The sequence below is a fragment of the Camelus ferus genome, chromosome 10 (assembly GCF_009834535.1).
Source record: "Camelus ferus isolate YT-003-E chromosome 10, BCGSAC_Cfer_1.0, whole genome shotgun sequence".
Lineage (NCBI taxonomy): Eukaryota > Metazoa > Chordata > Mammalia > Artiodactyla > Camelidae > Camelus > Camelus ferus.
Genome location: NC_045705.1, coordinates 30,460,363 through 30,477,070, shown reverse-complemented (window position 1 = coordinate 30,477,070; position 16,708 = coordinate 30,460,363). Strand labels below are relative to the sequence as shown.

Genomic DNA, 16,708 nt, shown 5'->3' with positions numbered 1-16,708 from the left:
TCCCTTAGCGCTGTGATACAGCACCTCATCTGTACCATCCAGCTCCACACAGGCCTCCCATGCCAGAGAGTTCTTGCGCTGCCTTCTTCCCCTCATACCACCGCTTTTAAAACTCCCTTTCATGCAGCTTCTCAGATAGATGAAGGAAGCACAACTGATTTGAGCTAATACTCTTCTGTGTGTTAGACCCATAATAAGAGAAGATTTTATATATATTTTTCTTTATAACAACTTTATTGAGCATATAAAACTGTTTTAGAGGGTACAGTGCAGCTGTTTCTAGTCCATTCACAGTTCTGCAATTCCCACCACTATACAATTTTAGAATATTTTCATTGCCCCAAAAGGAAACTATTTTCCTTTTCCTCCCCAAGTCCCCACCCCTGGTCCCTGGCAACTGTTAATCTACTTTCTGTCTCTATGGATTACTTCTCCTGGACATTTCATGTAAATAGAATGATGTGGCCTTTTGTAGCTTTTACAAGGATCATCCAAATTATAGCATATATCTACTCTACATTCTTTTTTATTGCTAAACAGTATTCCACTGTGTGGATATAAAACATTTTATTTACCCATTCCCAAGTTGATGAGTATTTGCATTGTTTCCACTTTGGGGCTATTGTGAATACTGCTGCCATGAACAAGTGTACAAGTTTTTGTGTGAACACTTTTGTGTGTGTGTGTGTGTGTGTATACCTAGAAATGGAATTGCTGGGTCTTATGGTAACTCCATGTTTAACTTTTTGAGGAACTGCCAGACTGTTTTCAGAAACAGCTGCACCATTTTATATTTGCACTAGCAGTGCAAGAGAGTTCCAATTTCTCTACTTCCTCTCCAGTGCTTGTTATTTAAATATTCTAACAGGACAAAGGGGATTATTTATGGGCAAAAGAGTCTGAAGTCCCATACCTCTGCCATCATTACATTAACTTTTCCACAATTTCTTCCATTCTTCCACTTAAAAATCTACAGTTTCTTTAAATCTCCCAAGTTCTGTTGGATGTGTATGTACGTAAAGGTTGTAAATTTTTGTGGGCATCTCTATAGGAGCTCTGAGTTAGTGTGGTCATTTATTACATATTTTAGGATGTGTACTCAGTACTATATGCAAATAACTATAAGAGGAGGAGAATATAGAAATATTTTTCAGTTCATATACTTTCCACGTAACAATGCTTGTTAATATTTTAAAACACTGAGTGGTTTGGTTTTTTTCTCTCGTAGTTTTCAGTTAGCTACTATATATAATAACAAAGGATTAAAAAGTATCCTCCTTCTTGGTTTAAAATTCTAGTTTTAGTTTGGTCAGAGTTAGCAGTCCCTAACTCTGTTACATCCTCAGGCTGCTATAAAAAATAAGGAAGTAAATAAATGTCTTTGGCTTACTCATAACTATGATACTTATCCTTGTTCAGGTGATGCAGATGAAGCTTCACATAGTTGCTTTGATTGCCCAGAAGGGAAATTTTTCCAAAACTTCAGCTCAGATTGCCTTAGATGGCCTTGTAGACAAGATTGGAGACGTGAAATGTGGAAACAATGCAAAAGAAGCTATGACAGCAATAGCTGAAGCTTGTATGTTGCCATGGACAGCTGAACAGGTTAGTGGCCTAGAGCTCTCTTTCCTCAAGTTTTCCCAGTTTTTTCCCCAGATTTTAATTTAAAATTACTAGTTAAACTTTAGTTCTTTTCTTCATCATTTAAAATTGTGTTTGATGCTATATTTTTATTTTTACCTTTAGTAATACACTGTTGCCTAATAATTAAAATTGTCTTAGTCAAGAATATTCTAAGAATGAGAATAATTTTGTCTTAAGACATAATAATCCAAAGTGATCACTAATGAAGAGTTGTAAACAGTCCAGGATGTTTTTAATACTACTGTCACTTAGTCATTTTCCTGCGTAAGTTAAATATTTCGTTCCTAAGGCATGCTTGCAGTTGTTTTAGCATCAGAAAAACCATGCCTAATCTACTTCTGCCTTAATGTCATGCTATATTTTTATGAGAAATATGAGAGAAAACACAAATCTGTTTTTGTTTTTGTTTTGTTTTGTTTTCTGCTCCAGGTTATGTCGATGGCTTTCTCACAAAAGAATCCCAAGAATCAGTCAGAAACTCTGAATTGGCTATCAAATGCAATAAAAGAATTTGGTTTTTCTGGGTAAGTCAGAAAGAAGTCAGAGTACATGTTTTGCTAGTGTCTCTAATTGGTGACTATATTTGTTGTAGCTATCTCAGCTTATTTCTGAGAAGCCAGAACTGGCTTATCTAATTTATATAAAACAAAACCACTTTTGGTTCCTCAAAAGCCTAAATTGCTTTCTGCTCCTGCATTTTGACATCCACTAACATCAGAGTTCTCTTAAGTTATTTTTCCTCCAGTACTTACAACTGTCTCACAGAAAAGCCAATTCCAAGGATTTCTAGTCAAATATATTTGGAAATTAATACATAAAATGACATTTTTTTACAGATCTGTAGTGCACATTGGAAAATTAAATGCTCTCAGAAGTCCTGCAGTAGAAACACTTGTTTAACCCATTGTTTCCCAAAGTTAATATGCATATTAAACACATTTGTTTACGGTCGACTCCCTTCATCTGTGGTTTTGCCTTCCAAAGTTTCAGTTACCTGTGATCAACTGCAGTCAAAACGCATTAAATGGAAAATTTCAGAAATAAACAGCTCATAAGTTTTAAATTGTGAGCCATTCTGAGTAGCATGAAATCTACTCTGTCCTGCTCGGAATATGAATCATCCCTTTGTCCACTGTTTCCTACCCATTAATCACTTAGTAGCTGTCTCAGTTATCATATTGACTCCTGCAGTACTGCAGTGCTCCTGTTCAAGGAACCCTTATTTTACTTAATAATGGCCCCAAAATGCAAGAGTAGTGATGCTGGAAATTTGGATATGCCAAAAAGAAGCTGTAAAGTGCTTCCTTTGAGTGGAAAAGTCAGAGTTCTCAACTCAATAAAGAAAGAAAAAAATAGTAAGCTAAGGTTGCTAAGATCTACAGTAAGCATAAATTTTCTATCCATGAAATTGTGAAGGAAAAAAAATCCATGATAGTTTCACTGTTGCACCTCAAACTGCAAAAGTTAGAAATGCTTAGTTAAGATGGAAAAGGCATTAAATTTGTGAATGGGAGACGTGAACAGAAAACACGTTCTGATTGATGGCAACGTGTTCCCCCTTTCAAAACATGGAGACTATTGAAGACTTCAGTAGGGGGTCCCCTGAAATAAATGACACCAAGCCATTTACTGCAAAAAAAGGATGGTTTCACAGATTCAGAAATAGGTTTGGACTGAAAAATATAAAAATTACTGGAGAGGTGCGTATGCCAGTGAAGAAGCCACTGCCACATTTCTGGTAGAGTTGAAGAAATTGAGAAAGACCACATTCATGTAACTTTTATTGCAGTATTTTCTAATTGTTCTGTTCTGTTATTAGCTATTATTGTTAATGTCTTACTGTATCTAATTTATTAATCAAAGTTTATCAAATGGATGTATGTATAGGAAAAAAGTACCGTATATATAGGATTCCATACTGTCCGTGGTTTTAGGTATCCACTGGGGCGTTTGGGATGTATCCCTTGAGGATAAGGGGGGAGTACTGTATTTTATTTAACAAGTTTATAGAGCTTAGTGGGGAGGATATAGCTCAAGTGGTAGAGCGCATACTTAGCATGCCCAAGGTCCTGTGTTCAAACCCCAGTACCTCCTCCAAATATAAATAAATAAATAAACCTAGTTACATCCCCCTCATAAAACAGAGAGGAAAAAAGCAAAATGAAAACTTTATAGAGCTTACTTTATGTCAGGCACTTTCTAAGTAATAATTCATTTGATTTACTCATGGTAAAAAAAAAAACCATGTGAGGTATTGTTCTCTCCTTTTATAGATGAGGAAGCTAGGGCACAGAAAGCTTAAGTGACCTGCCCAAGTCACAGCTAGGAAGTGGCAAAGCCAAGATTTGAATCCAGGCATTCTGGTTCCAAGAGAGAATACTGTAACTGCTGTACTATGTTGCCTTTCTCTATGCCATGATGCTTTTCACAACAAGCCTCTTAATAGACCACTTGCAAAACAGTGTTCTGAGTTCTACTAAATGATGGTGTACTACTTTAAAAGTTATCATTTAAGTATCACTCAAGCACAGAATTGTTTGTTTTGTCAGTATCTGTGGTGTCCTCCTATAGTTGAGTGTATTGTTATAATCCCTTCTTAATTGTTTAATTTAATCTCTTGGCATGACAAGAAAGCCATGTGAATTTTCTTCTTTCTAATTCATCTGTGATCTTTCATTTATTCAACAACTACATATTGAGCATCTGTGATATCCCAGTCATTTGTTCCAGGCTCTTGGGAATATATCATGGACAAGATCAGATTCCTGCTTTCATAGGACCTATATTTGAGTAAGGAGAGATGACAATAAACAGTAACAAAAAAATACATCAGGAAGTATAAGAACAACAGGGTAAAAATAAAGCAAATAAAGAGTTAGGTGGTATCACCTTGGAGTATTTCAGGTAGTGTTATTTTCTATAGGGTAGACAGGAATCTTTCCTGAAACAGTGACTTTGGAGCAGAGACCTTTAGGACATGAGGGAGCTAGCTATGACAATCTGAGAGAAAAACCATTCTAGATCAAGGAAACAGCAAGTGCAGAAGCCCTGTGGTAGGAGCACATGTGACATTTAAAAATAACAAGGAGTAATTGTTCTGAATGCAGCTAGAGTGGAATGAGTGAGGGGGTAGGGAGTGGTGGGAGATAAGACTGAAGAAAGAACAAGGGGCCAGGTCATGTAGAGCCTCAAAGTTTTGAATAAATTGGAAACCATTACAAAGTTTTGAATAAATTGGAAACCATTACAAAGTTTTGAGCAGAAGAGTAACAGGATTATTCAGAATATAGTCAGAGGACAGACAGTAAGGATCAAGGGCAGAAGCAGGGAGACTAATTAGTAGGCTGGTGAAATAATCCTGTCCAGTAATTATAGTGGCTTGGAAGTATTATGACTCAGAATATATTTTGAGAGTAAAACTAAACAGGATATTGGGTATGAAGGAGAGGGGAGTCAAGAATGGCCTGAAAGACTGGAAGAATGAAGTGGCTATTTACTGGGATAAGGAAGACTGTGGAAAGAACAGGTTTTGGGGTTGAGATGTAGACCATCAGGAGTTTGGTTTTGACAGATGTAGGACATTTACTAGACATAAAAATAGAAATGTCAGAAAAGCAGCTGGATATATGAATCTGAAGTTCAGAAGAGAGATCAACACTGGATTTAGGAGTAATTAGCATATAGATAGTATTTAAAGCTTACTTTGAGTGTAGAAACAGAATAGGTGAGACTTGGGACATACACAGAAGGAGCCAGTTCCAGAGTCTGTGTTTATAAAACTCCATTGAGTATTTTGAGGTTTTCATTTGTTTGTTTTTAATTCTAAATGTTGTTTCTTCTAGATTGAATGTGAAAGCTTTCATTAGCAATGTGAAGACAGCTCTTGCTGCAACAAACCCAGTGAGTACATACCAGCATATATAGGTACAATACAGCCATCTTTGTGGTTCTGTTCTGATCTGAAAAGTTCATTTTGTCCTGCCAGGCTGTGAGGACTTCTGCCATCACCTTGCTTGGTGTGATGTATCTGTACGTTGGTCCCTCTTTGCGAATGTTCTTTGAGGATGAGAAGCCTGCCCTCCTATCCCAGATAGATGCAGAATTTGAGAAGGTAAAGCTTCACAAATGATACAATCCATGGTGAACTTGTGAATGCTCATATTAGTTAAGTTTAAACTTTTAACCCTTTGGAATGAAGAATATGTATGTATATGCTTTTATATGTATAAAGTACCCCTGAGAAGAGTTCTTAAGAAGTTGATGACTTTCTGACAAAGAGAACTGGTTAGACTTAGTATAGGATGAAACGTTTTCCCCTGTGTATCCTTTGTGGCTTTGGAATATGAAACATTTTATATGTATTACTTTTTCAAAAAGCACACTAAATATAACATTAAAAATTATTTTAAATAAAAAAGAAACTTGACCTTCCTTGAGTAAACTTTTCAATTGAAATTCTAAGTTTTGGCAGACTTGCTCTGTATTGTCTTGGGCTTACAAGTCAAAAGACAATTTTATGATTGAAAAGTCAGATTCTAATAGGTTTGTATAAAAAAACCTTTTGTCACATAGTCTCAAAATTGGAATCTAGGAATTCAAATATGTGCTGTGTGAATTAAGTATTGTGAAGGAATATGAAAGTTTGACATGGGCACCATTCTCTACTTGTTTGCTCTCATATTCTTCATCAAGTTCGTTAGCCTTACTGACTTACTTGTGTGTAGATGCAAGGACAGAGCCCACCTGCTCCAACCAGAGGGATTTCCAAACACAGCACAATTGGCACAGATGAAGGGGAAGATGGAGACGAACCAGATGATGGGGGCAATGATGTTGTGGATCTTTTACCAAGGACAGAAATCAGGTAGATTTGTTGCTAATGATTTATTTGGTGTATTATGCTGAATTCTTAATGGTGCCTTCTGTTTCTCAGTAAAGGATATTCTATGACATCATTATTATTTTAGGCATCTTGGAATTAAGGATTCTGTCTTCTATTTTTTCAGTGATAAAATCACTTCAGAGTTGGTGTCTAAGATTGGTGACAAAAATTGGAAGATCAGGAAAGAAGGCTTAGATGAAGTGGCAGGTATTATCAATGAAGCAAAATTTATCCAACCGAACATAGGTGAACTTCCAACTGCCTTGAAGGGTCGACTCAACGATTCCAATAAAATCTTGGTATGTAGAACATATGCCTATTCTTTTTCTCTCCCCTCTCTCCCCTGCAAGGGATTCCGTTTCAGTAATCTTCACCAGCAAAAAATGAGTGGTCACTTTATTGCTTTGAACTAGAAATAGTTTCCTTTAATTTCTTCAATGTGCCTCAAGGTGTATTGGTAGATGACAGGTTTATTAATCAAATTTTGATGAATCTCAGATTTGCTTTTTACAGGACTCTGATATTAAATATTTTTATATAAATACCACTTGTCATACACATAAGCTTAATTTTGAATTTTCAAATTTGAAATTTTATGTCAGAATTTTCTTAAACTAGGTTTTACCTTACTTTAAAATTTTAAAGCAGTAAAATCTCTGGTCTAAAATTCGAATACTCCAGTCTTATGAACTGATGATAAAAGAGGAGGCCACCACTTAAAAAGTATTCATAAGCTGCTTAGAATCATAACAAGCTGATCTCCCTGTTTCTTAAGTAGGCCAGAAACTTCCTACTGCATTGACCACATAGCAGCAAACTTGCAAATCTTTGAGCACAGCTTGCTTATGATTTGAACATAACTTGTTGGCCCTTCCCACTCAGGTGCAGCAGACATTGAGTATCCTCCAGCAATTGGCAGTAGCCATGGGCCCAAACATCAAGCAACATGTGAAGAACTTAGGCATTCCTATCATCACAGTCCTTGGAGACAGCAAGGTAAACCTGACTCTTTTTACCACAGCTCCATTCTGGAATAGGCCAGCCACATTCTTGGGCTAATAGTAGTTCTCTTCTTAAAAGTCAAGTAGGCATGTAAACAGCTTATAAACTCTGGAAAGAAGAGAATATTAGAAGGAAAGTACTAAACATTTTTACCTTCCAGGCAGTATTAAGGTGACCAGATATCTCACTTACTAGCTTTATGACCCTTAGATAAGTTATTTATCATCTTTTTCTTTTTAACATTTTTTTATTGAGTTACAGTCATTTTACAATGTTGTGTCAAATTTCAGTGTAGAGCACAATTTTTCAGTTACACATGAACATATACATATTCATTGTCACATTTTTTTTTTGCTGTGAACTACAACAAGATCTTGTATATATTTCCCTGTCCTATACAGGATAATCTTGTTTATCTATTCTACATTTTGAAATCCCAGTCTGTCCCTTCCCACCCCCCGCGATAAGTTATTTATCATCATTGAGGTTCATTTTCTTTATCCATGAAATTTAATTCTAACAATTAAATGAGAATCTGTACATACAGTACTTATACCTGTTTCATATAATATGCACTCAAAAAAATGGTTGCTATTATGATTATGATATCATTGTTAAAAGTATTGGTATAAAGACTGAATAAATATGTGAATTTTGGGATCATGTATTTATTGCCTGCCTTTTTTCCCTGAACTACTAGAGCAGGGCCTCCCAGTACTTCAATAAGATAGCTATAGCTTCACAGTCTAGAATTTGTCTCATTGAAAGTTGCAAGCCTCTTCTATTTATCCCTAGGTTGAATATTTGAATGAATCTTTATTTTTGTGTAGTTCATTTAATTAGAGGAATTGAGCTATTTTAGTATTTTTCATGTCAATAAGTCCTCATTCTATGAGTACAAATTAATATAAAAACGTAAGTGTTCAATGAAGTTGTTAATAATTTCTGTCTAACCACTATGAGTTCTCCAACATGTAGAATTACATTCTTTAGCAGATAACCATGGACATAAGAGTCCCTAGAGAGTCAGGAAACGAAACCTAAGCAGTTATTCCTCTAACATGGCATTTTATGCCCAGGTCACTGTTTTGCCTAATTAACTGAGTATAGGACCTTTACAGTTTGTAGTTTCTACTTTGGAGTTTTAATACAACCATAGGGCCACATGCTGTTTCAAAGGAGATGAAGTATGTTCCAGGTATGTTCATGTGGGCCTTAGAGAAACCTCCATTGTTTATGTTCACAAAGTAACAGGCTTTTCACTCTCTACCTCCAACTCATAGTTGATATTATCTTTACTAATGCTCTCGTCCATTCAGAACAATGTTCGAGCTGCTGCTCTAGCAACTGTGAATGCTTGGGCAGAACAGACTGGCATGAAGGAATGGCTGGAGGGGGAAGATCTTTCTGAAGAGCTCAAAAAGGAAAATCCTTTCTTGAGGCAAGAGGTTAGTACTACAAATATGATGTGCTTTACTCATGTCTTTTACCTTCATAGAGGCCTGGACCTTTGTAATCACTATACTTATATGGATAGAATGAGTTCCATCATAAAACAGCTAATAAAATGAAACCACATCCCTTGAGCTTTTTTATTCATTTACTTGTTTTTCTTTTCATTTGCCTTTTTAACAATAAAACTTTTTAAAGGACTAGCCTTTTGTGAAATTTTCTCTTTTCTTGAACTCTTAAATGGTAAAATAAGACGTTTTAATCACAACATAAAAATAGAGTTCAACATTCAAAACTCTATTAATGTAATCCATCATACCAACAGGCCAAAGAAGTCATAAAATCATATCAGTTGACACACACACACAAAAAAGATTTGAGAAAATTTAACACCTATTCATGATTTAAAACTCAGCATAGTAATAGAAGAGAATTACCTCAACTTGATAAAAAAAAATCTGCAAAAAACCTCTATAGATGATAATATGCTTAATGGTGAAAGACTGGCTGCTTCCCCCTAAGATCAGGAACAAAGCAAGAATGTCCACTTTCACTACTGTTACTCAGCATAGTACTAGAAGTTCTAGTCACTGCAATAAGGCAAGAAAAAGAAATGAAGGGCATACAAATTGGAAAAAGAACAAATAAAGCTATTCCTAATTGCAGATAACATAACTATCTACATAGAAAACCCTGGGAAATCTATAGGTAAACTCCTAGAACTAACAAATGAGTTCAGTGAGATTTTACAGGATGTAATATAAATATACAAAAGTCAATCGCTTTTTTTATAATACATTGAACATGTGGAAACCAAAGTTATAAACACAGTGCCATTTATAGTTGCTCCAAAGAAAGTGAAATCCTTAGATATACACTTAACAAAACAAAATAAAAAGTAGGTATACTGACAATTACAGAATACTGATGAAGAGTCCAAGGAAGACCCAAATAGACGTAGAGACATGCCATGTTTGTCGATTGGAAGACTCAACATAGTAGAGATATTTGTTCTATATATTTAATGTATGCATAATTGATCTATGCATTTAATGTAATTCCTGTCAAATTCTGGCAAGTTTTTTTTTTAAGACAAAGTCAAGGTTATTCTGAAATTTATATTTCAGCTAAAACAATCTTGACAAAGAAAAAATAGGGAAAAAAAATCACTATTATATACATATTAAGGCTTACTAAATTACTAAAGTAATCAAGACACTGTGATGATGGGGGAATGGGAAGGGGAGGATAGAGACAGATCAGTGGAACTGAAGAGGGAACCCAGAAATAGACCTACACAAATGTGAGCAACTGATTTTTGACAGTTACCTAAGTAATTCAGTGAAGGAAGTGTGGCCTTTTCAGCAAATGATGCTGGAGCAATTGACATCCATAGACAAAAAAATAAACCCTGACCTAAACCTTACATCTTACCAAAATTAACTCAAAATGTATCATGAGCTTGAACGTTGAACATAAAACTATAGGACTTTTAGAAGTAATGTAGGAGAAATATATATTCTTCAGGATATAGAAATTCTTAAGGCAAAGAATTCTTAGACTTGACACCAAAACCACAATTCATTAAAGGAAAAATTAATAAATTAGACCTCATCAAAATTAAGAACTGTTGCCTGCAAAAGACCATGTGAAGATGAAAAGATAAACTACAGAATGGGATAAAATATTTGCAAACTCTATATCCAATAAAAGACTATTATCTAGAATATATATATATAGATAGATAGATCTCTCAAAAGTCAATAGTATAAAAAAATCTAATTATAAAATTGGCAGAAGACATCAACAGACACTTCTCTGAAGAAGATATACAGATGGCAAATAAACCTATGAAAGATGTTCAACATTATTGGCCATCAAGGAAATGCAAATAAAAAAAAAAGGAAATGCAAATAAAAGTACAATGAGATATCACAGTTACCAGTATTACTAAAATAAAAAGTAGTGATAACACTGAATGCTGGCAAGGATATCCTTGGAGAAACTTGAACACTCTCCTGGTGGAAATATAAAATGGTTTAGCCACTCTAGAAAACAATTTGGCAGTTCTTATAAAACTAAACATGTAGTTACTATATGACCCAACAAATCTTGGACATTTATTCTGGAAAAATGAAAATATGTTTGCACAAAAGCTTATGTACAATTGTTCATAGCAACTGATTCATAATAGCCCAAATCTGGAAACAGCCCAGATATCTTTCAACAGGTGAATGTTTTAACAAACTATTGTATATCCATATTTGTAATACTATTTAGCAATAAAAGAAACAAATCACTGATGCATGCAACAAGTTAGATAAATCTCCAAGGAATTATACTGAGTGACAAAAGCCAATCCGAAACAGTTACATACTATATGATCCCACTTATATAACTTTGAAATCTCTTATTTTACAAATGGATAACAGATTAGTGGTTACCAGGGATTTAGGTGAGGAGGGAGGGGTAGGAGGGATGGGGGTGCGGTTGTAAAAGAGGCAACACCTAGGATCCTTGGGATGGAACTGTTCAAGATTTTGACTGTGGTGGTGGATACGTTAACACACACAAAATTGTAGAGAACTAAATACATACACGTACACAAATGAGAAAAAGTCAAACTGGGGCAATCTGAATATGATCAGTGGATTGTGTATCAATGTCAATATCCTGGTTGTGATGCTTTATTATGGTTTCATGAAGTGCTACTATTGGCAGAAATGTGGTAGAGAGTGCATGGGATCTCTCTGTATTATTTCTTATAAACTACGTGTGAATCTACAATCCTCTCAATGAATATTTCAATTTAAAAATAAATACAAATACAAATTATTTTAAAGGTATAGGGGAAAAAAAACTGTCTATGTGAGACAGAAAACAGAAGTCCTAGTAGTACTTGTCACTTCTGATCAAATATTTTGCATCTTCTTTAGCTGAATAGTTCTTAGAATTAAAAAAAAATAAACCAGTGAAAGTTTTTCATTGTTAAAATGCATTAATAATTATTGAAGCTTTATAACTTAATGCTCAAATACGGTCCAAAAAACTATGTCCTCAGGGGAGGGTATAGCTCAATGGTAGAGTCCCTGCCTAGCATGCACGAGGTCTTGAGTTTGATCCCCATTACCTCCATCAAAAAATAAATAAATAAACCTAATCACCTTCCCCCAGCAAAATAAAGTAAAAAAACAAAACAAAACAAAAAAAACTATGTCCTTATCTTAGATGATTGGCATCATTGCATATTCATTATTTCATTAAACAATGGAAATGACTGATTTCATATTGGAAAGTTGTAGTGTAAGAACTAATTCAGTGTTTGGGACTGATGAAATCATTAGGCCTAAGATCATAAATAATTAGTTTTCTACGTGAAGTATGTAACTGGTATTTATTTCTTTTGGCAGCTTCTGGGCTGGCTGGCTGAGAAACTACCAACTCTTCGCACCACCCCCACAGACCTCATCCTTTGTGTTCCCCACCTCTACTCCTGTCTAGAGGATCGCAATGGAGATGTGCGAAAGAAGGCCCAAGATGCCTTGCCATTCTTCATGATGCATTTAGGATATGAGAAAATGGCCAAGGCTACGGGGAAACTAAAAGTACTACTACTTGTTGCTGCTGCTATTAAAAGCCATTAGAAAAATATTGACATGAATTTATATAGGCAGAAGATCACATTACCTCCTATGAGTCTCAACTTGAAATCCCAATGAAAGCAGTAATAAAATACTTATTAGTGTAGAACTTCCAAAGAATCTGCTGCCTCTGCAGGGGTGAGAATTGTGACCTTCTAGAATGGCAGCTAATTTAGTGTGACTTCATAATGTGTGTGAACTTCTCTTGGATTATGTGCTGCCTCCCTTCATTGGTATTTCAAAACAAGGAGCTCAAGAATTTGACAGCACATCTGTTAGGAAGCGTAGTATGAATATATCATTTATGTGGCCTCTCACCTCTGTTGTATTGTCTCCCTAGCCAACGTCTAAAGATCAGGTGTTGGCCATGCTAGAGAAAGCCAAAGCGAACATGCCATCCAAGCCCGCTGCACCTGCTAAAGCAACTTCCAGACCAGTGGGAGGGTCAGCTCCAGCTAAATTCCAGCCTGCCTCAGGTAACTCTATTTTAAGAGGGTTAAAAGGGAAGGAAAATAGCCCAAGGGAACTCTAAAAGAGTCTTCATTCAGTCTTCATTTTTTATCACATTTCCTTATGGCTTAGATTCCAAGCCCTCCCTCCATCTCCTCACCATGCTTTCACAAACAGTTAAGTACCTGTTTTATGTCAGAAACTGTACTGAGAGTTCAAAAGATGATTAATTTAAAAGTTTCCAGCTCCAAAAAAGGAGTTTTGGAGTAGCACATTGAAATACTCCAGAAAGCAAGTGTTCCATCTCATTTTTAAGGTTTCTACAACTATTTTCTGCTATTGGATATTAATAGTTAGAAGGGGAATTGGAACCATCTAGCTTAATCCCCTTTATTAACCGATGAGGAACACCAAATATTAGGTGACTTGCAAGGCCAAACAGCCAGCCAGTGCCTGAGTCAGCAGAGAACTCTGCTTGCTCATTCATGAATGAGTTCTCCATTCCCTATGCTTGGCAGTTTGCTGATCCATTCTAATATTTACTAAACTTTTTTAAGGGAAAATTCTTGATTTCTTCATCCTGATGTTAAAATTCCATAATGTATAAATAGAACACTAACCTGTAAATCCTGCTCTTCTAGACTTATTGCTTAAACAAAATAATAGTATTCTATTTAGTTGGATAGAAATTACTGATGTTATAAAAGTTGGAAATTTTACATGTGTAAAATTGTTGGTATCAAAGTATATATATTCAGTTATTACATTTGTTGGAATCTTGCTATTTGTATATATACTTTGGTATCAAAGGTGACAGGCCCTACCCTTAAGGAAGTATCAATCTAGCAAAAAGGGTTTTTTTAACTGCCATTTAGGGAATAGTTTTTAAACTGCAGTTTAAATGATTGATAAAGAAGATGTCAATCTTCTGAATTAACTTCATGAAATTGTACTTAAAGAGGAAATCAGTGAGAAAAAAATTAGGAAAAAAACCTAACTGAAAACACTTTAAAAATGGATATATTTAAAACTGCAGGCTTTCTCACCATCATTATATACTTAACCTGCCCAAAATATAGGGATATTAGTTAGAGTTTGTATTTATAGTCCATGCTTTTATTTTCTCAAAGCACCTGTTGAAGATTCTGTTTCTGGCGCTGTAGAACCCAAGCCTGATCCGAAAAAAGCCAAAGCTCTAGGAGTTTCCTCTAAAGCAAAGGTATGCTAACTCTGCACCTTAGATGTAGAATTGCTTCTAAGTGTGTTTTATACATGAGTCATTCTTTTAAGGATCATTTTACATAGGCGAGATCATTACTACTCTTGACATTAGCCGATTATAAAGTATTTATTCAAGTTTCTGTGGCTTACTTTTAATGAGGCCTCAAAACAAAGACATCCTATTCTCAGGATGTGCTGCCATGGTTTCTGTCATGCAGATCTTTGGGGAAGATTTTCAGTAGTAAGCAACTTCCTTCAAATTTGTCAGCTAAGTCATCATACTAAAAGGTATTCTGATTAGACTCAAACAAAATGCCTTCTTTCTCCACACCAGTGGGATTTGATGCATCACCAATCCTTTTAGCATTCATGCAGAGTTCAACAGTTTAAAGAAGTGTTTTCAAATGCTCAACCTTAAATATCCCCTGGCTATTTTTTCATTGAATCATGTTTTTGAATTACAGCAAATTGTCATCAGTTTCTATACCAAGATTCAGAGCTTGTCACTGTATTCAGAGTATTCACTATTTAATACAAAAGGAAAATTGCAGAACTATGCAGTCAATAGTAAATCTAACAGTAAATGTAAATAGAGAAAACTTTCATTAACTGCATGTCACTGATGAAAATATATCAGAGGAGGAACTGTTTTGTTACCTAGTACATTTATTATTACATCCCAATTTTAAAAGGGGCAGTCTGTGGCCATTCTTCTAAATAATACTCATTTGCCTTCCCTATACTTGGGTCCTTCAATTCAGTGAGTTAATTTAATTGGGTAGTTATCTTCTGAACTATCCAACGAAGCTTTTCCTGTCCTGTTCTTTTCCTGTCCTCCTCCCTGTCCTCATCCCAGATTTAACAAGTGCTTATTTTAGTATTTTGATCACAAGTGCTTTGAAGTATTTTTGACTCTGTTCTTAATGCCATTTTTTACCAGCCTCTTGCAGTTGACAAAGCAGTTTCTCATAAATGATCTCATATTTGTTTTGACTGAATGACTTCAGTGTTTGAACTAGAAAGAAATACTGGCCTACTAGAAATAGCAGAGTTTTGCTGCATTTGTAATAATAATGATTCCAGTAATGAAATTCAAATTTTACCTTAAATGCATATACTATGTGTTTATAGTTTCTTTTCATCTGATACAAAGATTCTAAATCTTGGATTATTTCTAAAAACCACTTTGATAACTTAAGTATTTAAAATATTTCTAGCAATTTTCTCTATAAACAGGTTCAAAGTGTATCCCGTTATAGTGACGTGATAGAGATACATTTTATATGGAGAGAAACAGAAAAGCTTTCTCAACTAAGTGATGTGAAATGTGTGAATGCCATTCAAAATGTCATTAATATGGAAAACTATAAACAGTGTTGAAGATTTCAAGAAAGAAAAGAACTACCTATTATATGTCAATTATATCTCAATAATTTTTTAAAGAACTACCCAATAAAAATAGTTTGTGACCCAGACCAGTGATAGATAGTAGTGGCTTTTCCAGCTACATCACATGCCAGTGCAAGGACCAAGCACCAGTTACTTAAGAATGCTTTTAGAAACAGTTCTAGAAAATCTATACAAGAACATATCATATGCAAGATTCTGTGGCTCATTTGTTTCTTTCATGTGGAATATATGTAGAGAGGTGTCTCTGGTTTATAGAGTGCCCTTTTACTGGGCAGTAACAGCAAATGCCCAAGGAGAAGTAGTCAGCTAATCAGTATTCCCTGCACCTTGATTGTAGACTGCGCAAGGAAAGAAAGTGCCCAGCAAAACCAGCCTAAAGGAGGATGAAGACAAATCTGGTCCTATTTTTATTGTTGTTCCAAATGGAAAGGAGCAAAGAATGAAAGATGAAAAAGGGTTAAAGGTAAGAAAGAAATAAGAATCTTCACAAGTTTTTTGCTTGTTTTTGTTTTGTTTGGTGATCAAGAATAACTTTTCTATGTGAAATCATATTGTGAAATATCTAATAATTATCTGAATCTTTTGCTTATAAGTTATATCTTGTTTCTCTAAGACTTCTTTATGGTAGCATTAATACCTACAAAAGAAACTATGGAATGGAGCTATTGCCTATTTTTCCTCCAAGTAGAAAGAAATAGAAGTTTTTTGGATTTGGGTTTTTGGTTTGTTTGTTTGTTTTATTTTTAGAATCAAATACTAGAAAGCAGTCATTGATTTTTTATTAATTACACATATGTAATGTGCTATTCCTTTAATCCTTCTCGTACCTGATACCTTAAAAGATAGATTTGGTAACTATATATGGCCAGTTCAATCATTTCTCTTTTGATGTTGTGTTATTTTTATTAAGCAGTTAAAAATTTTTTTGAATATATGTATATATACATTTATTTTATATATATATATATATTTTTTTTTTTAATTCAAACAATACAAAAAAAGTACA

General features: G+C 34.8%; 1 protein-coding gene across 2 annotated transcripts in view; it reads left to right on the top strand.

The window, feature by feature from the left end:
• The window catches only part of CKAP5 (cytoskeleton associated protein 5), an 89,896-nt gene that overhangs the window by 52,772 nt on the left and 20,416 nt on the right, over nt 1-16,708 (top strand). For both annotated transcript variants that reach the window (XM_006180882.3, XM_014556005.2), the window contains exons 17-28: nt 1,420-1,605; nt 2,074-2,168; nt 5,487-5,544; nt 5,630-5,755; nt 6,369-6,508; nt 6,651-6,825; nt 7,409-7,522; nt 8,848-8,976; nt 12,391-12,585; nt 12,962-13,097; nt 14,202-14,290; nt 16,040-16,165. In XM_006180882.3, coding sequence (XP_006180944.1) covers nt 1,420-1,605; nt 2,074-2,168; nt 5,487-5,544; nt 5,630-5,755; nt 6,369-6,508; nt 6,651-6,825; nt 7,409-7,522; nt 8,848-8,976; nt 12,391-12,585; nt 12,962-13,097; nt 14,202-14,290; nt 16,040-16,165 — 1,569 coding nt within the window. The remainder of the gene's footprint in view (nt 1-1,419; nt 1,606-2,073; nt 2,169-5,486; nt 5,545-5,629; nt 5,756-6,368; nt 6,509-6,650; nt 6,826-7,408; nt 7,523-8,847; nt 8,977-12,390; nt 12,586-12,961; nt 13,098-14,201; nt 14,291-16,039; nt 16,166-16,708) is intronic.